Source organism: Pleurotus ostreatus (assembly GCF_014466165.1).
Source record: "Pleurotus ostreatus strain PC9 chromosome Unknown scaffold_2, whole genome shotgun sequence".
Taxonomy (NCBI): domain Eukaryota; kingdom Fungi; phylum Basidiomycota; class Agaricomycetes; order Agaricales; family Pleurotaceae; genus Pleurotus; species Pleurotus ostreatus.
This window is the reverse complement of record NW_023503157.1, coordinates 1,153,521-1,174,460: the sequence shown is the minus strand read 5'-3', so window position 1 is coordinate 1,174,460 and position 20,940 is coordinate 1,153,521. Positions and strand designations below refer to the sequence as shown.

The window sequence follows — 20,940 nt, the reverse complement described above, 5'->3', positions numbered from 1 at the left end:
AGTCAGCACATCGCATCGCATCCTCACTATGATCATCATGGACTTGCCTTTCGGACACATCATCATATCCCCATCGCATCCATCTTTTGGTATAATAACAGCCACACTTCTATTCCAAATACTGTACCTATTAGATCACATCCATCAGCATCGATCCTGTATTTGTAGAACATTATAGTATGATGATACCCGCTTGCCTTTAGACTTTGTCCGCTTTGGCGATATCGATAAGTAATGAGTCCGGTGCACGTGATGATCTGTATGTGATCGGCGGTAGTTGTTTGGCTTTGACATGTTCCCAAAACAAATGACTTCGGGATGTTGTCTCTTAATCCGCTTCTCGTATGCCCCCCATCCGCTGCGATAAATGTCCGGCCCAACAGAACTCTACCTCCCGCTCACTTTTCCCTTTCCTATAAAGGTCATCTCAATTGACGCGAAGCCGGCCAGCAATATCCAACGCGGCCAGCGTTTGTTAAGTTACTCTTTCGTTCATCTAGCACCTACAGCGGGCGCACAGCCAGAGACGCGCTTTGGGACATGGGATTCCACCGTCGAGGGGGAAATTGCTGCTTGGAATACTAAGGCGGGGGACGTTATATCTGCCCGCAAAGCAAAGGACAAGCCTGTGGTTCTCGTCAATGAACCATGTACCCATGGAATACAAATCGGGGGACTCTGCGGACTCTGCGGGAAGGACATGACTGAGTACGTCCTGCAAGAAGTGACCCTCGCATCAGGGCTGATGTTCTGAGTCAGTTACGATTACACTGGCTTCTCAGATGCGTCCCGCGCAGTCATTCCGATGACACACTCTGCCTTTGGGCCTACCGTCTCTCTTGAAGAGGCCAGGAAGATGGAGAAGGAGACAGCGCAACATCTTCTCAAATCGCACAAATTGTCCTTGATTGTGGACCTCGATCAAACCATTGTGCATGCGACCGTGGACCCGACCGTCGGAGAGTGGATAACGGAAGGCGAGGCTTGGGAGGCCCGTCGGGCAGCCAAGGCGAAGAACAACGAATCTAATGACGACGACGACGAATGCAATCCTAACTGGGAAGCGTTGAAGGACGTTAAGAAGTTTAGACTAGGGCCGGAATCGTTTGGGCCTCCACCCCGCTTTCCCAAAGGCAAGGCTAAATTATTGGAGAACGAGGGTTGTATGTACTATATCAAACCAAGGTGCGTATATAGCTGTCACACTCTACTCATGATTCTCAACCCAATCAAGGCCCGGATGGAAAGAATTCTTCGAAGAAACGGCTTCAAAGTACGAAATGCACGTTTATACGATGGGCACACGAGCATATGCTGAAGAGGTATGTGCGGCTATTGATCCGGACTCGAAGTACTTTGGTGGGCGGATATTGAGTCGAGACGAAAGCGGCAGTGAGTATCTTTGATCAATATACTTATCACTCGTTAGGCTAATTAGTTGCGCCTCCGAGGTCTTACTCAGAAGAGCCTGCAACGCCTATTTCCTTGCGATACATCTATGGTAGTGATCATAGATGATCGTGCAGACGTTTGGGAATGGAGTCCGAATCTTATCAAAGTCATCCCTTGTGCGTTCAGCGCCATTCTACGGATACCCAAATAATCACCTTGCTCTATAGACGACTTCTTCGTCGGGATCGGTGACATAAATTCGTCTTTCTTACCGAAACTAGAGCCTTTAACACCCACCGGCCCTCCGATTAATCCACAAGGCAAGTTTATTTCCACCGCCGTAGGCCAGCTCCTAAATTTATTCGTGTCCTCAGCCGCGCCTTCTTCCACTCCACCCAACGCTGCCGCCGCCGAACATGCCTTACCCTCCGAAACCCCCATCACAACCCCAGAAGACGCGGAGCGAGCAGAACGCGAGACTAACCAAATGCTTACCCAAAATTCCCTTGCCCTAGAAGCCCAGATGGAGGAGCGGCCACTAGCTAAGAAACAAGAGGCATTGGTCGCTTCTGAGGATGGCCAAGCGACGAAAACCGAGACGCCATCCCCAGCTGAGTCTACGAGTAGCGAAACCGTTGTCGATACACCTCCTCCAACAGAAAAGCATGTCCGTAAGGCGTTATTGAAGAATGATGACTTTGAGTTGGAACGCCTCACTAAGGTATTGATGCACTGCTTCCATGCACCCATTCAGCGCTAAGATGTCGAATGTAGCTCTTAGACGAAGTGCATAAGCAATTTTACTCGGCATACGAATCACGACCACAGGACGATAAAACACGACGTGGTAGGAGACGAGAATCAATGAATGTGCTATACGATGTAACAGTCAGTGCATCTTCACATTCCTCAAAATAGCTGTGCTAACGCCGTCAAAGCGAATCATACCCCGAATACGCGCCGATGTATTTAAAGGCGTCCATATCCTATTTTCAAGTGTGATACCTCTAGATACCAAGCCAGAAACGACCGAAATATGGCGATTAGCGCATATGTTCGGCGCTAAGGTTTCCACCGAATTGACGAGCGAAGTTACCCATGTTGTAGCGGCTAAAGTCAGTGATGTGCTTCTTGGTGCCCACACAGCCTCTGACCTTCCCTTCCACCTTTCATTTTAGCGTGGAACGGTGAAGGTGGATATGGCCCGGCGGCGTGGAGGGATGAAAATTGTGTGGGTTTCTTGGTTCACAGATTCCGTAGCTTTGTGGCGGCATCAAGACGAGACGCCATACCTTTTGGACGAGCCTCCGGTGACTGGACCGAGTTCTAGTCCTGCTATGGACTCAATTGACATTTCATCAGACCACGATCCTGACGGGGACGACTGGGACAAAGACCCACCCTCAGAGACCGGTGGACCGTCGCTGGAACTTGATACCATCAACTGGGACGAGGTTAATGACGAAGTCGACGCGGCAATGAACGAGAGCGATGATGACGACGACGCCAGGAGTGATCGAAGCGGGTTACGGAGTGAGGCCGCTTCCGATGACGAGACAGGTAGTGCTATCAGGTCGGGAGAAGCTTTTTGCATTTTTGCCTATTCCGTGCTGACGCCCCTCTTTCCCCCATAGCAGTGCCAATGGAACTCCCAAGATGCGACGCAAGCGCTTGCGGAGTGTGACGCCGTCTGATGGTGGCTTTGACGGGCTGGACAAGGACACGCTTCTCCGATCACCTCTCGCGAAGCGCAAGAAGCTAGCCGCTGAGAGATCGAAGTTCTCAAAGCTCAAAGAGGCAATAACGGTCGGTGATTTGGACGAAGGCGACAATGGCGGGGGCACCCTCGATCCCGCGACGCCGCAAGGAATGGAAAATGGTGACGGCGAAGATGATGAAGAGAGCGACGACGAGGACGGACTTGATTTAGGCTTCGATGATGACTTCCTTGCACGAGAACTAGACGAAGAACTGGGATGACATTTTCGCATTCATCGGATTCTTCTTTATCTGTTAACTATCTGGTCATCCTGTTTTGTAGCTCCATTTTTCGTTCATCCACTGGTCGCAATAGTCGTTAACTCTGTATTTGTATCTTATCGCCGCATCCCGTTCTGTTTAATTTCTCGTAGATACGGCCCTCGGGTACACACAATTAATTAATTACTGTTCACATACAGCCTCCAGAGTTTAGCAACCCTGCGGCCCGTTGCTGCTTTGAACATCCTCTCGTCGTATTCCACATCTTTCATGCTCTCGTTCAGCTCTTGGATTGTGCCATGACCATAGCGACCCTCGATCCACTCGAGGAAGTAGGCCGTTGCTTCGTAACCAGCGTCCCATTTATCACCTGGTGATCTCTTCCAATGTGGGGGCCCCAGACCTGCCTGCAGACGGACCCAGTCTTGCGTAAGGAGATACGTTATAAGTCACTCATTCTGCAACCAACTGACATGATGATGGTTTGATTGCCCTACCTGCGACGCCCTCGATCAGGCCTCCAGGGCATTGACCCTTCGCGTTGTACTGGTAACAATGCACCACTTCGTGTGTGAGCACCCCTAAGATCTCCTCCCTGGCACGAGAAGCACAGTTGTTGATATGCTCAAGGGAGAAATGTATCTCCTTGTGCGTGGAGCTGCCAAATGTATGTGCCACGCCAGGCATGGAGCGTAACACCAACAGAATGGATTTCACGCTGGTTTGACGGTCAGTTATTCAGATGTTCAAGCCACATACTTGTCGAATTGCATATGCAATTCAACACGAGGTGACTGACTTGGTTGGGACGTTATCTGGTGTGTACAACCACTTGAAGCTGTTGAGGACTGCGCCACGGAGGTCGACGGCTGGTTGGATGCACTGAAAGAATATTATTGCCCCCGGGTGTGCTACGTCCTCCACTCGAAGTGTGAACGTTGGGATTGGCCAGTCTGGTGGTGGTGGTGTCGGCGGCATAACTGTGATATGAAACGTGGCGATGCCAAATGCCACGCAGTTGATGGATTGATATTGTCACTTAAGTTAGATCGACCAATGCATTATATTGCCAATCAATCTCAACGATGTGAAGTAATAAACGATCGATACTCCCGATTGGGGAGATGACGGTGTAAAATTATAACGGCTACAGTAGAGTATGGGCATTATGGTATGATGGAGTAAAACTTTTGCTTGCTCGGCCGTAAAAAAGCAATTTCCTTTGATGCGATAAAGGGGGAAAGAAGCAGTAATACAAAGCTATGTGGTGAGAAGATCAACGAGGGCAATGGGAAGGTGATAGCTGTCAACACTAACCGGCGATTTCATCTTGTGCACTGGAAATGGATGTCATTCATTGTTGATTGATGCCAGCAGCAGCCTCAACCCGCCGGACCTCTTCTCGAAGCGCGTCTCGCCCCTCCTCGAGGAATCGGCAGTATTCAACGGCGCGGAAAAGCACGCCACTCTTCCCTTTGCTGCGACCTTTCCCGCGGCTGCCACTGCCTTTCGGACGGCCTCTCGTAGGCATACCAATGCCGTGCGCTGACCCAGCGGGTGAAAGGAGGGCGATGAGCTGCGCGTAGCCGTCGCGGATGGCGTTGCGTCGTTTCTGTTCTGACATAATATGGTTTAATCGTTTCTGCGGTGTTGAAAGTAAAGGCTTCGCGCGTGCTGCTGCTGACGACGCAGAGGTAGATCTCTGGTGGCTGGGGCCTGCGGTGTTGGACGAAGTGGATGATGTATCTGACACGGCACTCTGAGCCGCCCCAAGTTTATGTTGATCATCGATAGGTCCCAAGCGGCTCAAATTGGACGAGGCCGAGCGCGATGATATTCTGACGCCAGCGGCCGAGGGATTTGGCGAAGTATGGAGATGTGGGTTCGTGTACGGTGCTGGGGGATTCGGCAGACGATGATTTGGGTACGCTGAGGAGGCGTCGTCGTTCTCGATGTCCCAATTGAAGCCATCGAGGAAGCCGAGCAGGTCTGTGGTTTCAGAGGGGGAAAACAAATCGGCAGACGAGGGCAACGGTGGGGGATTTGGGAAAACGTTGGACATTGCTGGATCGAACGTGAATTCGAAATCAGGAAAGGGTGCTGGTGGTTGGAGAGGGGAATCTGTGCTGGACATGATGATTCAAGTATGTGAGGGGCTTGAAAAAATATGAACGGTGCCAACTTGAAACTCGAGTTGAAGTACCTTGAGGAGGAGGACGGCCCTTTGGATCGTCGCGTGGATGGTAAAACAGGGGCTATCATGGTCCATCCTGCGCGACACCGGCAGTTCGGCTAACCCTGGATCCGGTGCAATGCTTGCATCGTCGGCCGAACCAAACAATGGATTGGTACCGAACCCACGGGCCCTTGTCCGCCTGTCCGTATCTGCTCCTTGCCATGTCGGCGCTCACAACAGAGGATCCGGCCCAAGACACCGCCCCGCCGTCCATCGACACCCAGCTGCAGCAGCTGCACCACAACACCGATGGCATCCAGCAAATGCAGGTAACGACGCCGGCTACTCCAAATGATTCCGGTCGTAAACGTGAGTGGCCCCAAGCGGGATCGTGATAGTTCTGTATTTTTACTGACGACCAACTTACTTCTTAGCCAAGGCACCATCCGTCCGCCGAGCATGCGTCGCTTGCCACACCGGAAAGACCAGATGCAGCGAAGTCCTGCCTTGTCAGGTTGGTTGCACGTCGCACCCATATTTTCCTTGCAACGTAGACCAACAGCTTTGCAAAATTACATAGAGTTGCTTGAAGCGGGGCTTGGGTGCATCATGCGCTTATCCTGACCCTTCGGGCGATCCATCTGATCACAATAATCAGGCTCATCACACGCCAGGTAGCACTCTCCATGCTTTGCACGTAGAAACAACCCATCTGATGATTTCTTCTATGGAAATCGAAGCACCGCCGGTGCAAGCAACGTTTGCTGCCACACCACAGCAAATATTCCCCGTTCAACATGCGGCAGCGAACATGTCTCAGCAGCATTATTATGATTACAACGGAGCCTTCACCGGAGCCTCGTCGTCGACATTCAGACCAGCGAAACGACAGCGCAATCTGACCGAGGAAGAGGCTGCCGCCATAACCAGGAATTTTAGCCGTGGCGATTTCTACGTCGGAACTAGTGCGCCCGTACGCATCGACCCACGCCTCCCAGTCAGACTTACGCTAGGCGAAGGCGACCATGTCCATTTCATGGTTGGGGAACCACTCGTCTGAAGCCGGGTAACTTGTATATGTGTACATATGCATACGTTGTTTATTCTGTATTTGCTTTCTGTATACTAGCTTCTGTATCTCGCGCCTTGCCGTCTTACATCTGGTCACCAGAACAACTCTAATGGCTGCTATTTTTGTCGTGGAGGTCTTAGAGGAAGCAAGATCATCTGGCGAGATGGCCGAGCGGTCTAAGGCGCCAGACTAAGGATCAGCTCATCTGATGAGCATTCAATCTGGTCTTTCGGGGCGTGGGTTCGAATCCCACTCTCGTCACATCTTTTTGCTCTCGCTGGTACGATACCTGAAGGAGTAAGTGGCGGCGACGAGGCAAGGCTGAACAGCTGACACTTGCATTCCAATCAATCACAGCTTACGCTCAAGATACATTCACAAGAATACTGTGTATATGATTGCCAGTGGCGAATCCATAAACTAAGAGCTGTCTAATTTACAAAATGCACGGTATATATATCCGACACAACAAGATGACGAGGGCACGCAATGAAAGTTCCGAGAGAAATGCAAGTGGCCACTAGGGCCAGACATAAGTCGTAAGCAGCGTGAAGAAAGGAGGGAGATACATGACAGAGTCAGCGTCCAAGAGTTCGTCGATGTATCTACCAATCAGGCCAGAGTTCAGCGAAACAATTTGGGTCTTCTTCCGGCGTGTCTTTCTGCTTCATCCAACGGTCAGGGATCTATAGAACACAATTACAACGGTAAGCCAGTCGCCAGCTCACAAATCGGTACAAAGAACATACCAAAGGGAAGTACCTCTCCATAGCGGTAATGAATCTTTGGCGATACTGCTTCGGGGTGACGATCGTAGGTTCGCCTTTGCCAGCGCCACCAAGGAACGCCGACTCTTTCACCCAGCTTTCTAGTTTCTTGTCCCAGGTATACGTGCGGATATAATCTAGATGATCGTTCGAAAGGTCAGTATTGCCTGGCGAAGGGGGATGGAGAGGCGGAGGGATACGCACCGACGATACCGACAACTAGTTCGTTGCTTTCCTTGTCAATCCCGACGACCAGGGAATAGTCCATAACATTGGTATCGGCCAAGAACTTGGTATCATTATAGAGAGCTCCGCGCAGGATACGCTTGGAGTGTTCGCGTAGATAGAAAGGGGCAAGATGGGCAGCTAGGGGCCCAAAATTAGCCAATGAATTATGATGCGATGGAAGAAGGAAGAAAAACGCACTCTCTACTAAATTTTCATCGAGTAGTACTTCATTTTCCTTGCCGGTGGATTGGACATGGCGGTTACGGGTTGAGCCTTTAAGGTCATAGATCTGATTGGGAAATTGTGAGGGCGAGATCATAAAATAGTGGAAGTGAAGACAGTACCTTAGCAAACCGCCTGTCATAAAACAGGTTCTCCATGACGAGTAGATTCATTTGCGTAGACTTTGATCGTTCTGGGCCGCTATCTTTGCCGGACGTTTTGCGGAACGTCAACTTGTAACATCCAAAGACTTTGGCGAGAAGGGTAGGGCGCTGCAGCGGAAAAGTAATGTCGGTTAGCCTCTTTGGGTAGCATAAAGGCGACAATGACGGGGCATACGTTAGCAGAAACTGCAGAAGACATGTAATCGAAATATGCAGGCGCAAATGTTTCCATAGTTTGCAGTTCAGGACGGGAGATTTCTTTCGCAATGAAACGATCGTCTAGTTTCACGTTGTCAGCCTCACCCGCCGCCACCGCGGGCTTACAAGCTACACACCTCTCGTTTTTAGAAATGCTGACCCAGACTTTCCACCATTGGCGTTCCATTTGACACATCGTGCGAGAGATTCCACCATGCTTCGTTCGCAGTCATATGTGCGGCGCAAGGCATCGAATTGTTCTGGATAAAGCACGGTACAGCTGATGGTCAACCCACCACTTTCAAACGCTGAGAAGATTCATGCTGTCAAACGTTGAACACTCAATAGGAAGGAATTCACACAAACTGATGGCCCAAGGGAGTTTGGAAGAAGGAACCTTCAAGTCTTCTGTGGGATCGGCCGAATCAGCAACGTCTACATTGACGACACCCCAAGTTGAAGTTGATTCGGCTACAGAACGGTCGTCAGGCATGAACACTTCTCCGCCTTCAGTCACCCGCGCTTGTTGAGCGGTCCGTTTTTCCGCCCTTGACTTGGTCAACATCTCCCTGTATTGTGGAGAGCTATAGACGATGAGGATCGAGTAAAATGCATATTTCAATAGGCACTTACTTCAGGGCCAAGGCTATGATAGATGTTGGCTCATCGGTGCGTACTACCATGGATGTGTCGCGGAAAATATGTTCTGGGTCATTCACAAGCTCATTCTCCAGCGCCCATCGTGATACCGGCTGTGGAGGCAAAAAATACGAAATAGCTTTCAGGATAGAGTTTCCAGCAGTCCCTCCTATGTCGAAGTCTGCTGGGGGTGGAGTAGATACACTTCTGTTTTTCGTAGCCGTCAGGAACGGAGACGGGGGCAATGATATGGTGGTCAAGGGCCGAGGAGGCTTGAGTTCTGCTGTATTCTCAGCGGCAGGATCGGGCGGCGGGATTGGGAATGTATCAGCTGGGGCGGTCTTTGCGCTTTCTTCGATTTGAGGTTCAGAGTCTGGTGTCGACTGGACGACGGGCGGCAGAGAGGGCTTCCCGTGGTCGTTACGGTCCTCGTCCCCTTCCCCTTCGTCGTCAGCTTCACTGGAAGAATTTGAACCCTCGCTCTCGTCGTCTTGTACAGCATCTTTGATGCTTTCCAGTATCTCTACTTTGGCACGGGCGGATGCAACTGGGCGAGCTTTCTTTCCACGAATGACGGCATAGCGTGTTTTAGAACGCTCTGTATCGCGGCTAATACGTTCAAAATGTCGGGCGATGTTCGATACTTTACCTCCTGGGGTTCCTACAGGCCGTCTGAGAGCAGATTTAGGCGTCGAGGTTGAGGCAGACCGCAACTGAGACTGAGGCTTGTCAGCGGGATTAGTCCGAGTCGCCAGCCTGCTCTTGCCTAACTTTCCAGAAGGAGCTCTGCCATGTGGCGGTGACCCTGGCTGGTTGAATCGTACCTCCTTCGTTTTACCGCTGACGGAGCGCTTTTCGGGAGAAGCGCGGCGCGACGAGTCTCTGGAACGGACAGATTCGAAGGCAGAAACAATTGGGCCTGGAATGCGGCTATTGTGGGGGATTGCGCCGAGGGAGCGCCTGGAATGGGTCAAGTACAACGGTGCTACATTGGCCGTATAACCTTGCTCGAAGTCCGAGATAGACGGCTTCTTGGTTGGGAGACGACGGCTTTTCGACCGCGTATTGCGTATTGGTGGGACTGAAGGATACTCTTGCTCGCTTTCGGACACAATCACACGTGGAGGAAAAGCTGTTTTCGCCAGTTCTTGGACGCCTTGAGCTGGCAAGTAGTCGGAATATTTTCTAACCAATTCAGCTACGTGGTCCTGACCCAAAGGTCGCCGTGGTAACTTCGACGCTGGTAAAGCCGAGTCAATTTCCGCGGCTGTGTTCGCCTGCGCTTGACATTTAGTTTAGCAGTCTTGGATGTATACGAGTACGCACTGTGTCCAAATCTGGCCTCTCAGGCAAAGCTGTATTTTCCTGTGCAGCATCTTCTTGTGCAGCACCGATAGTAGAGTCACTTTCCGGGTCAGTTGCCTGATGCTTAGATTCGATAGGAGATTCAGTGATGACTGGAGGCTCCAGTATTATTGGTTCTCCTTCCTTTGGATCGATCTTAGTGGTACTTTCGGCACTAGTGGTGTCTGGCTCGATCTCGGAGGCCTCTGAAGCGGACGAGGTGAAATTATTGACTTTGTTCTTGCTTCTCCTAGAGGTTGGAGAGACTTCCTCAGCCTCAGAAACGCTTGACGACGGTACATGAGGATTGTCAAACCCCAAAGGAAGGCCAGGCTTCTTGGGCCACATGGCTGCGCGTACCGTACCAAAAGCAGATGTCTTCTTGTAGGCTTTCTCGTTAATGACCTTCTCTTGGACTGGACGGGGCTTGGGTAATTTATCGAAGTCCTGCTGCCATGCGACGATCTTGTCTTGCCGGAAGGAGTAGACAGGGTTCAAGGCCAGTGTGTCCGTAGGAGGGGAGTCCCTATAGAGGCGATTGATAAGTTGACTGATTTCTTCCCTCTCTTCTTCCGCTCTTGTAATCAACACGTTGACCTCGGCGAGTAACTTCTCATCCATTTCTTCGTCTCCCGTAGCGGCGTCGATGCTGATCAATCTCAGGTCATCTATCAAAGCAGAATACCAGAGAACGTTCCGGCGATGAAGACGATCGAAGTCCTTGTTCTTGAGCTCAAGTTGAGTCTCCGGACGTACACGAATGCGCACAGGAGGATACACGATTTCGTGCAGAACAACAGGGTCAGTCTGGAAGCGCAAGGTCATCCCGTTCGAGGCGAAATACCGAATATGATGCTGATATATATTGTGCTCACACCCAGCACCGAGCACAAGCTTAACGTCTGCTGGATAGAAGTGGAGCTCGAGGAACTTGGCGAAGGAATACCTCTGCATCTCTTCAGATACAGGAATGAAGGGTGTTGCTGATCCACACTTTCGACACACGCTCCATGTTGTTATGTGTTCTGGGGAGGGAGGATAGTTCGACCGGCCAATGATCTGACCATCCCATTGTTCGACAGCAACGAAGAGTCGGGTTTCTTGATGGACATAGACCTTGCAATGACGCGCGAGAGGCTGATCACAACCTTTACCAGTGCAGATGGCCTTGGGGTTGAGGAATTCGGTGAGCGTGTCGGATATTGATTTTTCGATGAACTGCCCCAGCGTACAGTCGTTCTCGCCATAGAATGTGATATAGTTCAGCTGAGGTGGGAAGCACGCGCGATGTAGGCCAAACTCAGCGATGGGGATGGTATATTCCCACAAACTGATACATTGGTACTTTTCCACCACGAAGTCGTCACTGTTCTTGCGAAGGTACCACTCCCAGATACGCCTCTCTTCCTCGTGCTGCAACTTGATGAGCGTATATCGACTTTCCAGTGCTATGTCTGCCTCCGTCTTCATCAACTCCGCGGTTCCTTCGAACATCGGTGTAGCCAGCGCCGATAAGCCTGCAGACGCCGGGAAGACGCTCGAAGTCCCGCTGCCTAAGGGGAGGGAAAAATAGCAATCGTCTGCGGCTACCGTAGGCGTCGCCGCCTCATCGTTTGAAGGGGATGCTACATTAAGATTCAGAGGGACTATCCCATCATTAGGTTCGACGGCATCTGTAATTGTCACCGGTGTGACTGTACCCTCCGCCGCATGCCTAGAGTGCAACTTTTCCTCCCGCCGTACTATTTCATCCTCCCAGGCTCGTTTGGCTTCATGTAACTGGACATCTAGCTCTTTCATCCGGCGAATAGGGTAAGGCGGCGGAAAGCGTAAGGTAGCAGATACGGATATGAATGTCTTCTTGTATGGTTCCAGTGACTGATCGATGCGCCATGTTAAATTAAGTTGTTCGTCTACCTCATCCCGCTCTTCATCGTGGGGCAGGACATCAGAAACCGAGGCCGAGTCGTTGACTTGGATAGTTGGGGTTGCTAAGCGAGGGGTCGACAAAACGGGATGCGAGAACATAGATGGAATGGTTAAATTCGAGAGAGCTGGCCGACCCTCCCCAGGACTGTTCGGTATCGCCTCAGGATTGAACGCGGGAAGGGTAATGACAGAATCCTTCCAAAGATGTGTTTCCAATTTGAGATTGCGGACAATGAAAGTCAAGAACCGCGTAACTTTCTTGATCTTGCGCAGCGTCTCGATATTCTCCCCTCTGAGAATAATTGTGCACCCCATATCTCGGCTGCAACCTTCAAACCGCATCAACGTCTTCCTTCGACCAGGGATAAGAGGATGATCGAAGGTTTGGATTCGATATCGCGCGCAATGGCCTAGCCGTGGTTCGAACGCGAGTTTGTCCATGGAAGAGAATAAGTCACCTTGAGACATACGTGCGACAGTACGGATAGCAGAGGGTTTCACCATGCGCGCCACAGCGATGTTGTACTGTGCTAGGGCATCGAGTGCTAGGCGGGATACCGATTTCTCTACCAACACTATATGAGGTAGGAGTGCCGCGATACGGCTCGCAAGATTACCAAGGTACTCCTTCTCCTGCCTAACAATTTGGCCGAAGTGCATGTACTGGCCTTCCACTCGGTGGAACTCCAAGGGAAATGTGATGAGCATGATGCGAGGGTTCTGGAGAGATCGCTGCATCTTCTTATGAGCAACGTTCTTGGTTATCACAGCTCCGTCGACGTATTCGGAGTCCTGAGGTGAACCACCGGGAAGCTTCTTTATCTTTACATATCGGCGCACGTCCATGTCTTCCCCTTGACGATGGGGATGCGTAGTGAATGTCAGTTCCTTCGCTATTCTGAGGGCAAGCTTCAGCAGCGTCTCTTCCCATTCTTTGATGTTAGGTATCTGTTCCGTGGTGAGCATTTGTCGCAGCATAATCTTTAAATGAAGCATCGAGGTAAGGTTGAGTTCTTGAGCGTAACTAGACGGTGCATAAATTGAGATGTCCATAGAGCTTTTCTGAACCACTCACGCTGTACTCTCTCGCCTCGTTCTCCACCCCACTTCGCCCAGAAACGTGTCCAGCCGACTTTGAACGCGGCTGCGTATGAAGGGAGTAGCGGCATCAAAATCCCCATAAGAATCGAATCGAGTTCTCAAGCGACTTTGCGATCGCGGACTGTCGAGACCACGTTCCGGTGAGCCCATAGGGAACTGTATTGAGCTCACAGGAGCGTCTGGGTTTACTGGAGCCGCCGATGGAAAGTCCAAAGGTGTACCCGGTCCACCAGTAGCAGGTGAATCGGTAGCGAAATGACTTGGAATGTCAGAAGTGTCTTTCTCTTCATCCGCAAGCGCCCTGCGGAAGGGCGCGGGGGTCTCGCGTATAGGTTCCCAGACGCCATCCTCGCGTTCCTGGAGAGCGTCGAACGAAACTCCGCCTAGGTCTTCTTCAGAACGCGACGCATAGCGCTTGGTTTCAGCTATGGAATAAAGGTTAAATGGTTCATCCGTGCGCCCGAAGATTTGTGACGCCGCAAACGGGGAGTGTGGATGATACGAGAACGGGTCGTTGCCGAGTTGATGCGCTGGAAAGGAATGTACAGAGGATACAAAAGAACGACGGTCGTCGTCATCATCATCATCTACTTTGGCGAGCTTATCGAGGCAGAGGTTACACACCCGGACCATACCGTCATGGTTGAAGCGAGTACCTTTAATGATATTCGAGGCACAGCGAGAACAAAATATCTGTCCTGCAAACGATAAGTACCCACACCATATATCAGGCGAGACCCATACCGCAAATGCGACAGTGATGCTTCCGTCTCCAAGTCGTGAACAGGCTTTTGCAATCATAGCACTCTTTACAATTCTCGTCGTCCATCCAATAGTCTTTCGATAAACCTAGATACAATGTGAGTTGAAGTAAGACACAAGTCGTACATTATTCACCTTCGCCTCGAATGCGCCGTATGACCTTCGACACGGATCCGGAGCGATGATGACTAGTAGAAGTCTTAATGCTACGAGCGTCATCGACGACGGGAAATCCGGGGATAGCAGTACCATATTGACCTCCATCTTGTGTGTCGTAGGCTGGTGGGTACCCGCCAGCACCGCGTGGAGGAGACCCGGAATGGAAAGTGGGGAATTCTGAGTGGACCGGTGTCAGTGATACCAGCGGCGGTGCTGGGTTAGGGTGGATGGTAGGAAACGGTTTGCTTCTCTCCGGAATAGAGTACTTGGAAGAAAAGGTCGACTGTGAATTGGGAAGCGTGTAGGACGGCCTCCGTTGTTCACTCGCGCCAACGTTGGTCAAGGTAGCGGGATTGGTAGAAGTTGAGGCGGCGGTGACAGCAGAGGAGAGCGGCGCAGACAGCGTGTTCTTCATACGCGAGAACAACGACGTTACCAAGGTATATGAAGACTGGTCGTTCTCGTCCTCCTCCGAGAACGGGTTGAACGACGTCAAGCTCGTCACATCGTCGACCAGCTTAGAGCTGCTACGCGACCTGGACGTTGGGCTGCTGAACGACCCCAGCACCGGTGACGACCCTTGCGTTTCCATTTCTTGTGTTATCGCAGGAGACAAGAAGGCATTGGAGATGGAGGTGACGAGACCCTGAGGAAGAGCGCCCTCTCGATCACGCCTTGACTCCCAACACGAGCACAGGCACCTTTGCCTACCACGATCATGGACGACGACGATGCGGATTATATGCAAGGTAGCGACGACGAGGTCTGTCTCTGCCCATCGGATGTGACATTCGCTGAACGCTGCTGACCCCGTTGCACATAGGACTATGCTTTCGATTATTCCGATAACGATGATGCCGACGAGTCAGGCAACGCAGACGTCGAGAACATGTACTACAAAGCTAAAGGTCGGTGTCTCGTCGACACTTATGGCTTGGGTGCAGCATTCAGTGTCGAGATCAGGCAAGAAGGAGGACAACCCTGAGGAAGCTCTGAAAGAATTCCGTGCCATCGTCGAGCAAGAGGATGAGAAAGGGGATTGGTGCGATATATTATTCAGTTCTCGGGTCGTAACTTACTGTACTGATCGTACGCGCGTGCAGGGGCTTCAAAGCACTGAAACAGTCCACCAAGTTGCTCTTCTTGGTATTGCATCGACCACAAGAAGCCCTTGGAACGTACACTCAGCTTCTCACTTACACCAAATCGGCCGTTACACGCAATTACTCTGAAAAGACCATCAATGGCATCTTGGATTATGTCGGAGGTGGCAAAGGTGGTCCTATAGAAGTCGATATCTTGGAGAGTTTCTATCAGGTCACTAAAACAGCGTTGGAGGATGCGAAGAACGAGGTTCGTTTCATTCTATCTTTGTATAGAAGAATGGCTGACTGTGACTTGTTTAGCGACTGTCAGTCAAGACGAACCTCAAACTTGCCAAGCTTTGGCTAGATCGTAAAGAGTTCGGCCGCCTGTCCAAGGTGGTGCAAGCCTACTCTCACCACGAAGTCAAGCTGACGTTGCGACTAGCTCATTCGTGATCTGCATAGTGCTACTGCGGCAAGCGGCGATGGCGACGAGCAAGCTCAACGCGGAACTCAGCTCCTCGAAATTTACGCGCTCGAAATTCAGATGTACAACGAGACCCGTAATTTCAAGAAGCTCAAGGTCTGCAGACCTGTATACAATATAGTTGCCTTGATAAGCTCATTTCGCACTTTCAGGAAATATACAACGCGACGAACAACGTCAAATCAGCTATACCGCATCCTCGCATCATGGGCGTCATCAAAGAGTGTGGCGGAAAGATGTGGATGGGAGAACGTATGCAAATCATTTCAACCAACTAACTCAAATCTTAACGGGCGCGAAGGCCAATGGAACAGAGCCAGTGAAGACTTCTTCGAATCTTTCCGCAACTACGATGAAGCTGGCTCACCTCAACGAATACAAGTACTGAAATACTTGGTACTGGCGAACATGCTTACAGGAAGTGAAGTCAATCCCTTCGATAGTCAGGAGACTAAGCCGTCAGTCGATTCGACATAACTGTGGTCCCAAGTCTCATTAGTTCTGTCCCTAGGTACAAGAACGACCCTCAAATCAAGGCCATGACAGATCTTGTAGATGCATATCAGCGTCGAGAGGTTCATTCTGCAGAGAAGATCCTGAAAGGTGTGTAAATCCCCACATGCTATATACTAGGAACGCGGAAAGTTGAAGCACGGCCCTCTAGACAATCGTTCGACAATCATGGACGATGCCTTCATTCGTTCGTACATAGGAGAATTACTTCGCAGTCTCCGCACCCAGTACCTCATCGACCTCATCAAGCCATATACACGATTAGAGCTTTCTTTCTTGGGAAAGGTGGGGAAAGTTAGTTCAACTATCAGCCCCAAACTTAAACGGCGTTGTAGCAATTGAATGTCCCCATTGATGAAGTCGAAGAGTTGCTCATTGGACTAATATTGGAAGGAAGGGTGGAAGGAAGGATCGATCAAGTGGGAATGCGTCTAGAACTGGATCGCAAGTGAGTGCACGTACCCCTTATTCGTTTGCGCTGCTAAGCTCCCCTGTCCAGGCAAAGCCTCGAGAAAAAGCGATACACAGCCCTGCAGAAGTGGACCGATGCTCTGGAGTCAGTTCATAATGCAGTGATCACGAAAACGAGTACAGGAGGACGGTCTGTAGATCCAACACTGGGGGACTTTGCTGGCGCCCGAGACGATCGTTGGAGTTGACCACTTGCGTTCATTGTATTATAGCTAGTTTGCATGCATGCTTTGTGTTGAAAGGACAAGACGGATTATTATTTTTAGGGCTAAGCAAAGTGATGAGGGACGATATCCCTGGGTCGTCTGAGCAAGAGGACGGAACAATGGAGCAGCATTCAACTCACTATAAAGGTCTCTGCAATGGCTTCCAGTCATAATTCCAGCCAGTGCGCGAAGGTGTATCGGCGGGAATGCGTAACTCGCGCGGGAAAAGCCCTCGTATACGCGCCTCCAGCGTTTTCTTCTCAGAGCCCTTCAGCGTCTTCGCCAATTCCATCTCGGTCTGACTCCTAGCCCTCGGGTCCTCCGGTTTGTTGGCCTCCATGAAGAGCTTGCTATCGACCTTCTCCAACTCTTCCATAGCCTTCTTCATACATTGGTACTTCCTCGCCAACTCGGCGTCGCGCTGCTTGCGAACGTGACGCTTGTGAAGCAGCCAAGCACGCTCAATGGTTTCGTGTGCTTGCACCGAAGGAATGGCGTATTGAAGGGCGCGTCCGACGTCTGGTCTCCAAGTACCCGTCGGCGACGCGCGATTGCGGATGTTGCTTGGGTATAATGTTTTCCGGATTATTTCTTTTTTAGGATCCCCAACGTGTTCGTCTTTCGCTGCGTACCCCCTCGATTGAACGTAGACTTCCCTGGAGATGCGGGGGAAAGCACGACCAAATTGTTTGGAGAGGGCGAGTGACATGGAAGTTCCGAAGGTGAAATTGGCGCCCAGACAGTTTTCGACTGTGATGGCGGTTAAACCCAGGCCCAATCAGGTATCGCAGACGGCGGCGCAGTCAGTTAATTGAAACCGTGAGTGCAACTTGTTGCAGTATGCCTAATAAATTAGCCCACGAAGTCACAGACACTATTCTATGCGAAATAGCCAAAACAAAAGTCCAAACCACAAATATTCCCGTGTGCATGGCATCGCGAATGAGTAACATACGGAACATCGTACCGTATATTAGGTGGATCAATGTGCATTGAATCCGTAAGCTCGCATTTACCGCCCTTGTAATAGTTGCCTGAAATACGACCCCTCTGGATGGATTTGGAATAGTAGCGACGGCCATGACAAGATCGACCAGTTGTATTTTCTAGGACGGTCGGCTGAGGCACCAATTTCGTGTCACGCAGATGCACACAACCCTTAAACGCAAGGCGTTAATGGAGATTATGGCGGTTGTCAACAAGGTGGGTACTCTTGTTTTGGGGAGAGCAAGATACTGAGCCATGACGACGCGTATGCCTGTGCATCCGTAAAAATTCATCTCATTGGATGGCAATGTTCTGTTAACATTGCTGGAATCCTGCGTAGGTCACCCTCTCATGTTCGGACCCATTCCGAGTTCTTGGTTCCTATGATGATGAGAATACTCGCTGAATATAGATCCAGAACAAGAACGATTCTTGACGGCTGAAGCTCGTACCCTGCCGCTAAGGGGAGACCACTGTAAGCATCTCAGATATCATTAATCCGAACCATCGGCTACCTACTACCTGTCAAGGCGCCATCGGTTGGTGAGTCTTTTTGAAGGACGTAGTACTCACGGTCCAAGCGCGTGCAGCACTGGGAAGCAACATCCTGCCCTGTACCCCAAGACAGGGTACCGATGTTCGAAGAGTGCGACCAGAAGCTTGTAACGTAATAAATATCTCGTCAAGCAATATTGTATGTCACCTGGCCGCTGCGTGCAAGCAGAGCATGGATTAAATATTGACACCGAATGTTCTTCCTGCAAACCTTAGAGAGCCTGGAGTGCGGTTAGCCTCATTTACCCCAATTCGACGCAAACACAAATCAGCCTTCCGGCGAAGTCTCACGACGTGCTCGTCAACATAGCCTCGCGGGATTCAACTGTGACCTTCACGCATGGTGGATCCACACTATGGCTCAATCTACTCCCGTCTAATATTGGCCAGCGCGCAGGTGAGCAGAAGGTGACTGATCACAAGGTATAGTTGTTGCATAATAGACGATGTTTACGAATGAGCTCGGAGACATTCGCGGCCAGAAAGATGGCGGAGTCTCGACCTCGTTCCGTGTGCAGCCTTCCTCTCGTTCTCCATTCTCCATTCTCTGCTATGGAATACCCCGTGCCCCGTCAAAGCCCCGCTCACTTAATTCAAGGGCGATGAATGAGGTTCTCCATTCATCTCGTAGAGTCGTAGACGGGACGTACCAGCTCAAGTCCGGAAACCAGGCCGCTTTGAATTGGTTCCCGGACAGTGGGAACTGTTCTCGAACGGCGATCAAGACTTGAGATGATAAGAATGTTTCCCAGTTTATACCTCATTTCACAACACAAGACCAAGCTGGTTCGATATTGCTCAAGGCTTGCCCCTAACTGGAGCAGTCCCACTGTCACCATATTTCCCTTGCGGTAGCCGCATTGTCTCAATGCCCAATTTACCATCCCCTTGCTGTGACAAATACCGCGTTCCCAGCGGTCCGAGCAACTGAACTGGTGTCGTACATGAATCAATGATGATAGGTCCACACGTCTATGTACTTGTCAGTATTGGGGTGGAAAGACAGCAACTTAGTCCGATAGTAAGGCTGCTGACACAGTGACACTCTTCGCGATTAGATCCTGATTCCTGAGGTGCCAGCGGTATTTGTTCCATGTTCCCTAGAAATCCAATCGAACAACAGAACGGTTCTTTGGCATGTTTGTGCTCAATTACCATTGATGGCTGTTTCGCCCTCGTTCCTACTTGTAAATAACCTTGATATTGCAAATTGGCCTTAATTGGGTGCTAAAATTTAAATGGGTTTACATAAGGCTCGCGGACTTAATGGCCATAAGCGGCAAGGGCGCCCCGATCCCTGACGATGGAAATATATACAAACAGCGCCTCTTTCAACAGTTGCACCCGACCATCATGTTCACTAATTCAATCGGCCTGCTTTGTCGACCATGCAGATTTCCGCTTACGGTGAGCTGAATCCACCTGACACATGGCTGGCACCAAACTTTCATCATACAGGTTCCTTTTGCGACGAGAGGCTTCCAGACGAGCCAGAGTGTGCTGGCAAGACACAAACAGCCGAAAATTCGCGTTCCCTCGAAGAAAACGCTTGCGGCCAAGGCTAAAAGACGTGCAGCAAAGGCTCGAAAGAATATATATGACTCGGAGAAGATGCCTTTGCTAGATGCAATCGCCGTGTTACGCGTAAGTCCGTTATATCTGGTCCTTTGACGGTATTAGACTCCTCCGAACAGGCCGTCGAAGTCGCCAAGCCGAACGCGACATACGAACTATTTGTAAAGACGCAGATTAAGAACGGGGTTGCCATACCTAAAGGCCGCGTTAACTTACCGAGGGAGGCAAAACCCAAAACGGAGGACAAGATTTTGGTATTTGCCGAAGGCCGACAAGCGGAAGAGGCTAAGAAAGCCGGTGCACACGTTGTTGGCGGACCAGAGCTCATCGATGCCGTTAGTTGTGCTAGTTATCCCCCCTGCTTCAATATATTACTCACATGGCGTACAGGTGATCAGTAATAGACATCAAGCAACCACCATTCTATGTACGACTTCTTTAATTCGAACCATCACGCCAAAACTTGGCCGTGTTTTGGGTCCTCTCGGGCTTATGCCCTCCGAGCGTCGAGGTACTGTGACCGACGACATAGCAGGATATATTCAGCGTCTTTACGGCACGAGCGAATGGAGAGCGGACAAGTCAGGCAGCATTCATACGGCAATTGCTAAGGTTCGTTGTCTTCTATCACCGGGTTATGGGGGACTCATGTCGTTGAAGCTTCATTTCCCCATCGACGATGTTGTCAAGAATGTTCGGCATTTCATGACCTCGGTTAAGCGAGTGACGGGAAATCAGAGAGATAAGGAGGACAAGAAAACTGCGAAGCCTGGTAAATATTTTACCCACCCCACTTCAGATCTATCTGAGTTTGCTTTCCTTCCTAGTTACCTCCATATCCAAAGTAATGCTCAGTTCAGGACAAGGGCCCGGCATTCAAATTTCTGATTTCTGAGTGGTGCTATTATATTATAACGAGTGGAGATGA

General features: G+C 50.5%; 8 protein-coding genes and 1 non-coding gene across 9 annotated transcripts; 5 read left to right on the top strand and 4 right to left on the bottom strand.

Moving 5' to 3' along the window:
• Window positions 1–367: 367 nt before the first annotated feature.
• On the top strand, window positions 368–3,372 carry FCP1_1 (Carboxy-terminal domain (CTD) phosphatase; the record flags this gene model as incomplete). The annotated part of the gene is made up of 9 exons (XM_036772765.1): window positions 368–708; window positions 760–1,185; window positions 1,235–1,392; window positions 1,452–1,568; window positions 1,620–2,113; window positions 2,167–2,280; window positions 2,331–2,507; window positions 2,571–2,965; window positions 3,027–3,372. 9 exons carry the CDS (start codon window positions 368–370, stop codon window positions 3,370–3,372), a joined length of 2,568 nt encoding a protein of 855 aa, XP_036634238.1.
• Window positions 3,373–3,551: 179 nt separating this feature from the next.
• PC9H_003171 (uncharacterized protein) lies at window positions 3,552–4,350 on the bottom strand (the record flags this gene model as incomplete). Its single annotated transcript, XM_036772764.1, has 3 exons — window positions 3,552–3,796; window positions 3,870–4,090; window positions 4,160–4,350. The coding sequence occupies 3 exons, from the start codon at window positions 4,348–4,350 to the stop codon at window positions 3,552–3,554; spliced, it is 657 nt and encodes a 218-aa protein (XP_036634237.1).
• A 376-nt stretch (window positions 4,351–4,726) lies between these two features.
• On the bottom strand, window positions 4,727–5,506 carry PC9H_003170 (uncharacterized protein; the record flags this gene model as incomplete). Its single annotated transcript, XM_036772763.1, has 1 exon — window positions 4,727–5,506. The coding sequence occupies one exon, from the start codon at window positions 5,504–5,506 to the stop codon at window positions 4,727–4,729; it is 780 nt and encodes a 259-aa protein (XP_036634236.1).
• Window positions 5,507–5,769: 263 nt separating this feature from the next.
• On the top strand, window positions 5,770–6,608 carry PC9H_003169 (uncharacterized protein; the record flags this gene model as incomplete). Its single annotated transcript, XM_036772762.1, has 3 exons — window positions 5,770–5,917; window positions 5,983–6,062; window positions 6,129–6,608. 3 exons carry the CDS (start codon window positions 5,770–5,772, stop codon window positions 6,606–6,608), a joined length of 708 nt encoding a protein of 235 aa, XP_036634235.1.
• Window positions 6,609–6,777: 169 nt separating this feature from the next.
• PC9H_003168 lies at window positions 6,778–6,881 on the top strand. Its single transcript has one exon. It is a non-coding gene; the product is annotated as a tRNA-Leu (tRNA).
• Window positions 6,882–7,225: 344 nt separating this feature from the next.
• Window positions 7,226–14,725, bottom strand: FAB1 (1-phosphatidylinositol-3-phosphate 5-kinase; the record flags this gene model as incomplete). Its single annotated transcript, XM_036772761.1, has 14 exons — window positions 7,226–7,306; window positions 7,370–7,524; window positions 7,592–7,753; window positions 7,814–7,904; window positions 7,960–8,109; window positions 8,177–8,280; window positions 8,337–8,507; window positions 8,566–8,607; window positions 8,650–8,783; window positions 8,833–10,115; window positions 10,165–13,135; window positions 13,187–13,910; window positions 13,957–14,061; window positions 14,110–14,725. The coding sequence occupies 14 exons, from the start codon at window positions 14,723–14,725 to the stop codon at window positions 7,226–7,228; spliced, it is 6,789 nt and encodes a 2,262-aa protein (XP_036634234.1).
• Window positions 14,726–14,851: 126 nt separating this feature from the next.
• On the top strand, window positions 14,852–16,877 carry PC9H_003166 (uncharacterized protein; the record flags this gene model as incomplete). The annotated part of the gene is made up of 12 exons (XM_036772760.1): window positions 14,852–14,896; window positions 14,957–15,041; window positions 15,097–15,175; window positions 15,237–15,486; window positions 15,540–15,614; window positions 15,664–15,801; window positions 15,858–15,957; window positions 16,007–16,163; window positions 16,217–16,308; window positions 16,370–16,503; window positions 16,554–16,666; window positions 16,718–16,877. The coding sequence occupies 12 exons, from the start codon at window positions 14,852–14,854 to the stop codon at window positions 16,875–16,877; spliced, it is 1,428 nt and encodes a 475-aa protein (XP_036634233.1).
• A 157-nt stretch (window positions 16,878–17,034) lies between these two features.
• PC9H_003165 (uncharacterized protein) lies at window positions 17,035–17,888 on the bottom strand (the record flags this gene model as incomplete). Its single annotated transcript, XM_036772759.1, has 2 exons — window positions 17,035–17,530; window positions 17,851–17,888. The coding sequence occupies 2 exons, from the start codon at window positions 17,886–17,888 to the stop codon at window positions 17,035–17,037; spliced, it is 534 nt and encodes a 177-aa protein (XP_036634232.1).
• A 1,902-nt stretch (window positions 17,889–19,790) lies between these two features.
• Window positions 19,791–20,907, top strand: MRPL1 (mitochondrial 54S ribosomal protein mrpl1; the record flags this gene model as incomplete). The annotated part of the gene is made up of 6 exons (XM_036772758.1): window positions 19,791–19,844; window positions 19,896–20,081; window positions 20,132–20,347; window positions 20,403–20,624; window positions 20,673–20,784; window positions 20,840–20,907. The coding sequence occupies 6 exons, from the start codon at window positions 19,791–19,793 to the stop codon at window positions 20,905–20,907; spliced, it is 858 nt and encodes a 285-aa protein (XP_036634231.1).
• Window positions 20,908–20,940: the final 33 nt, after the last annotated feature.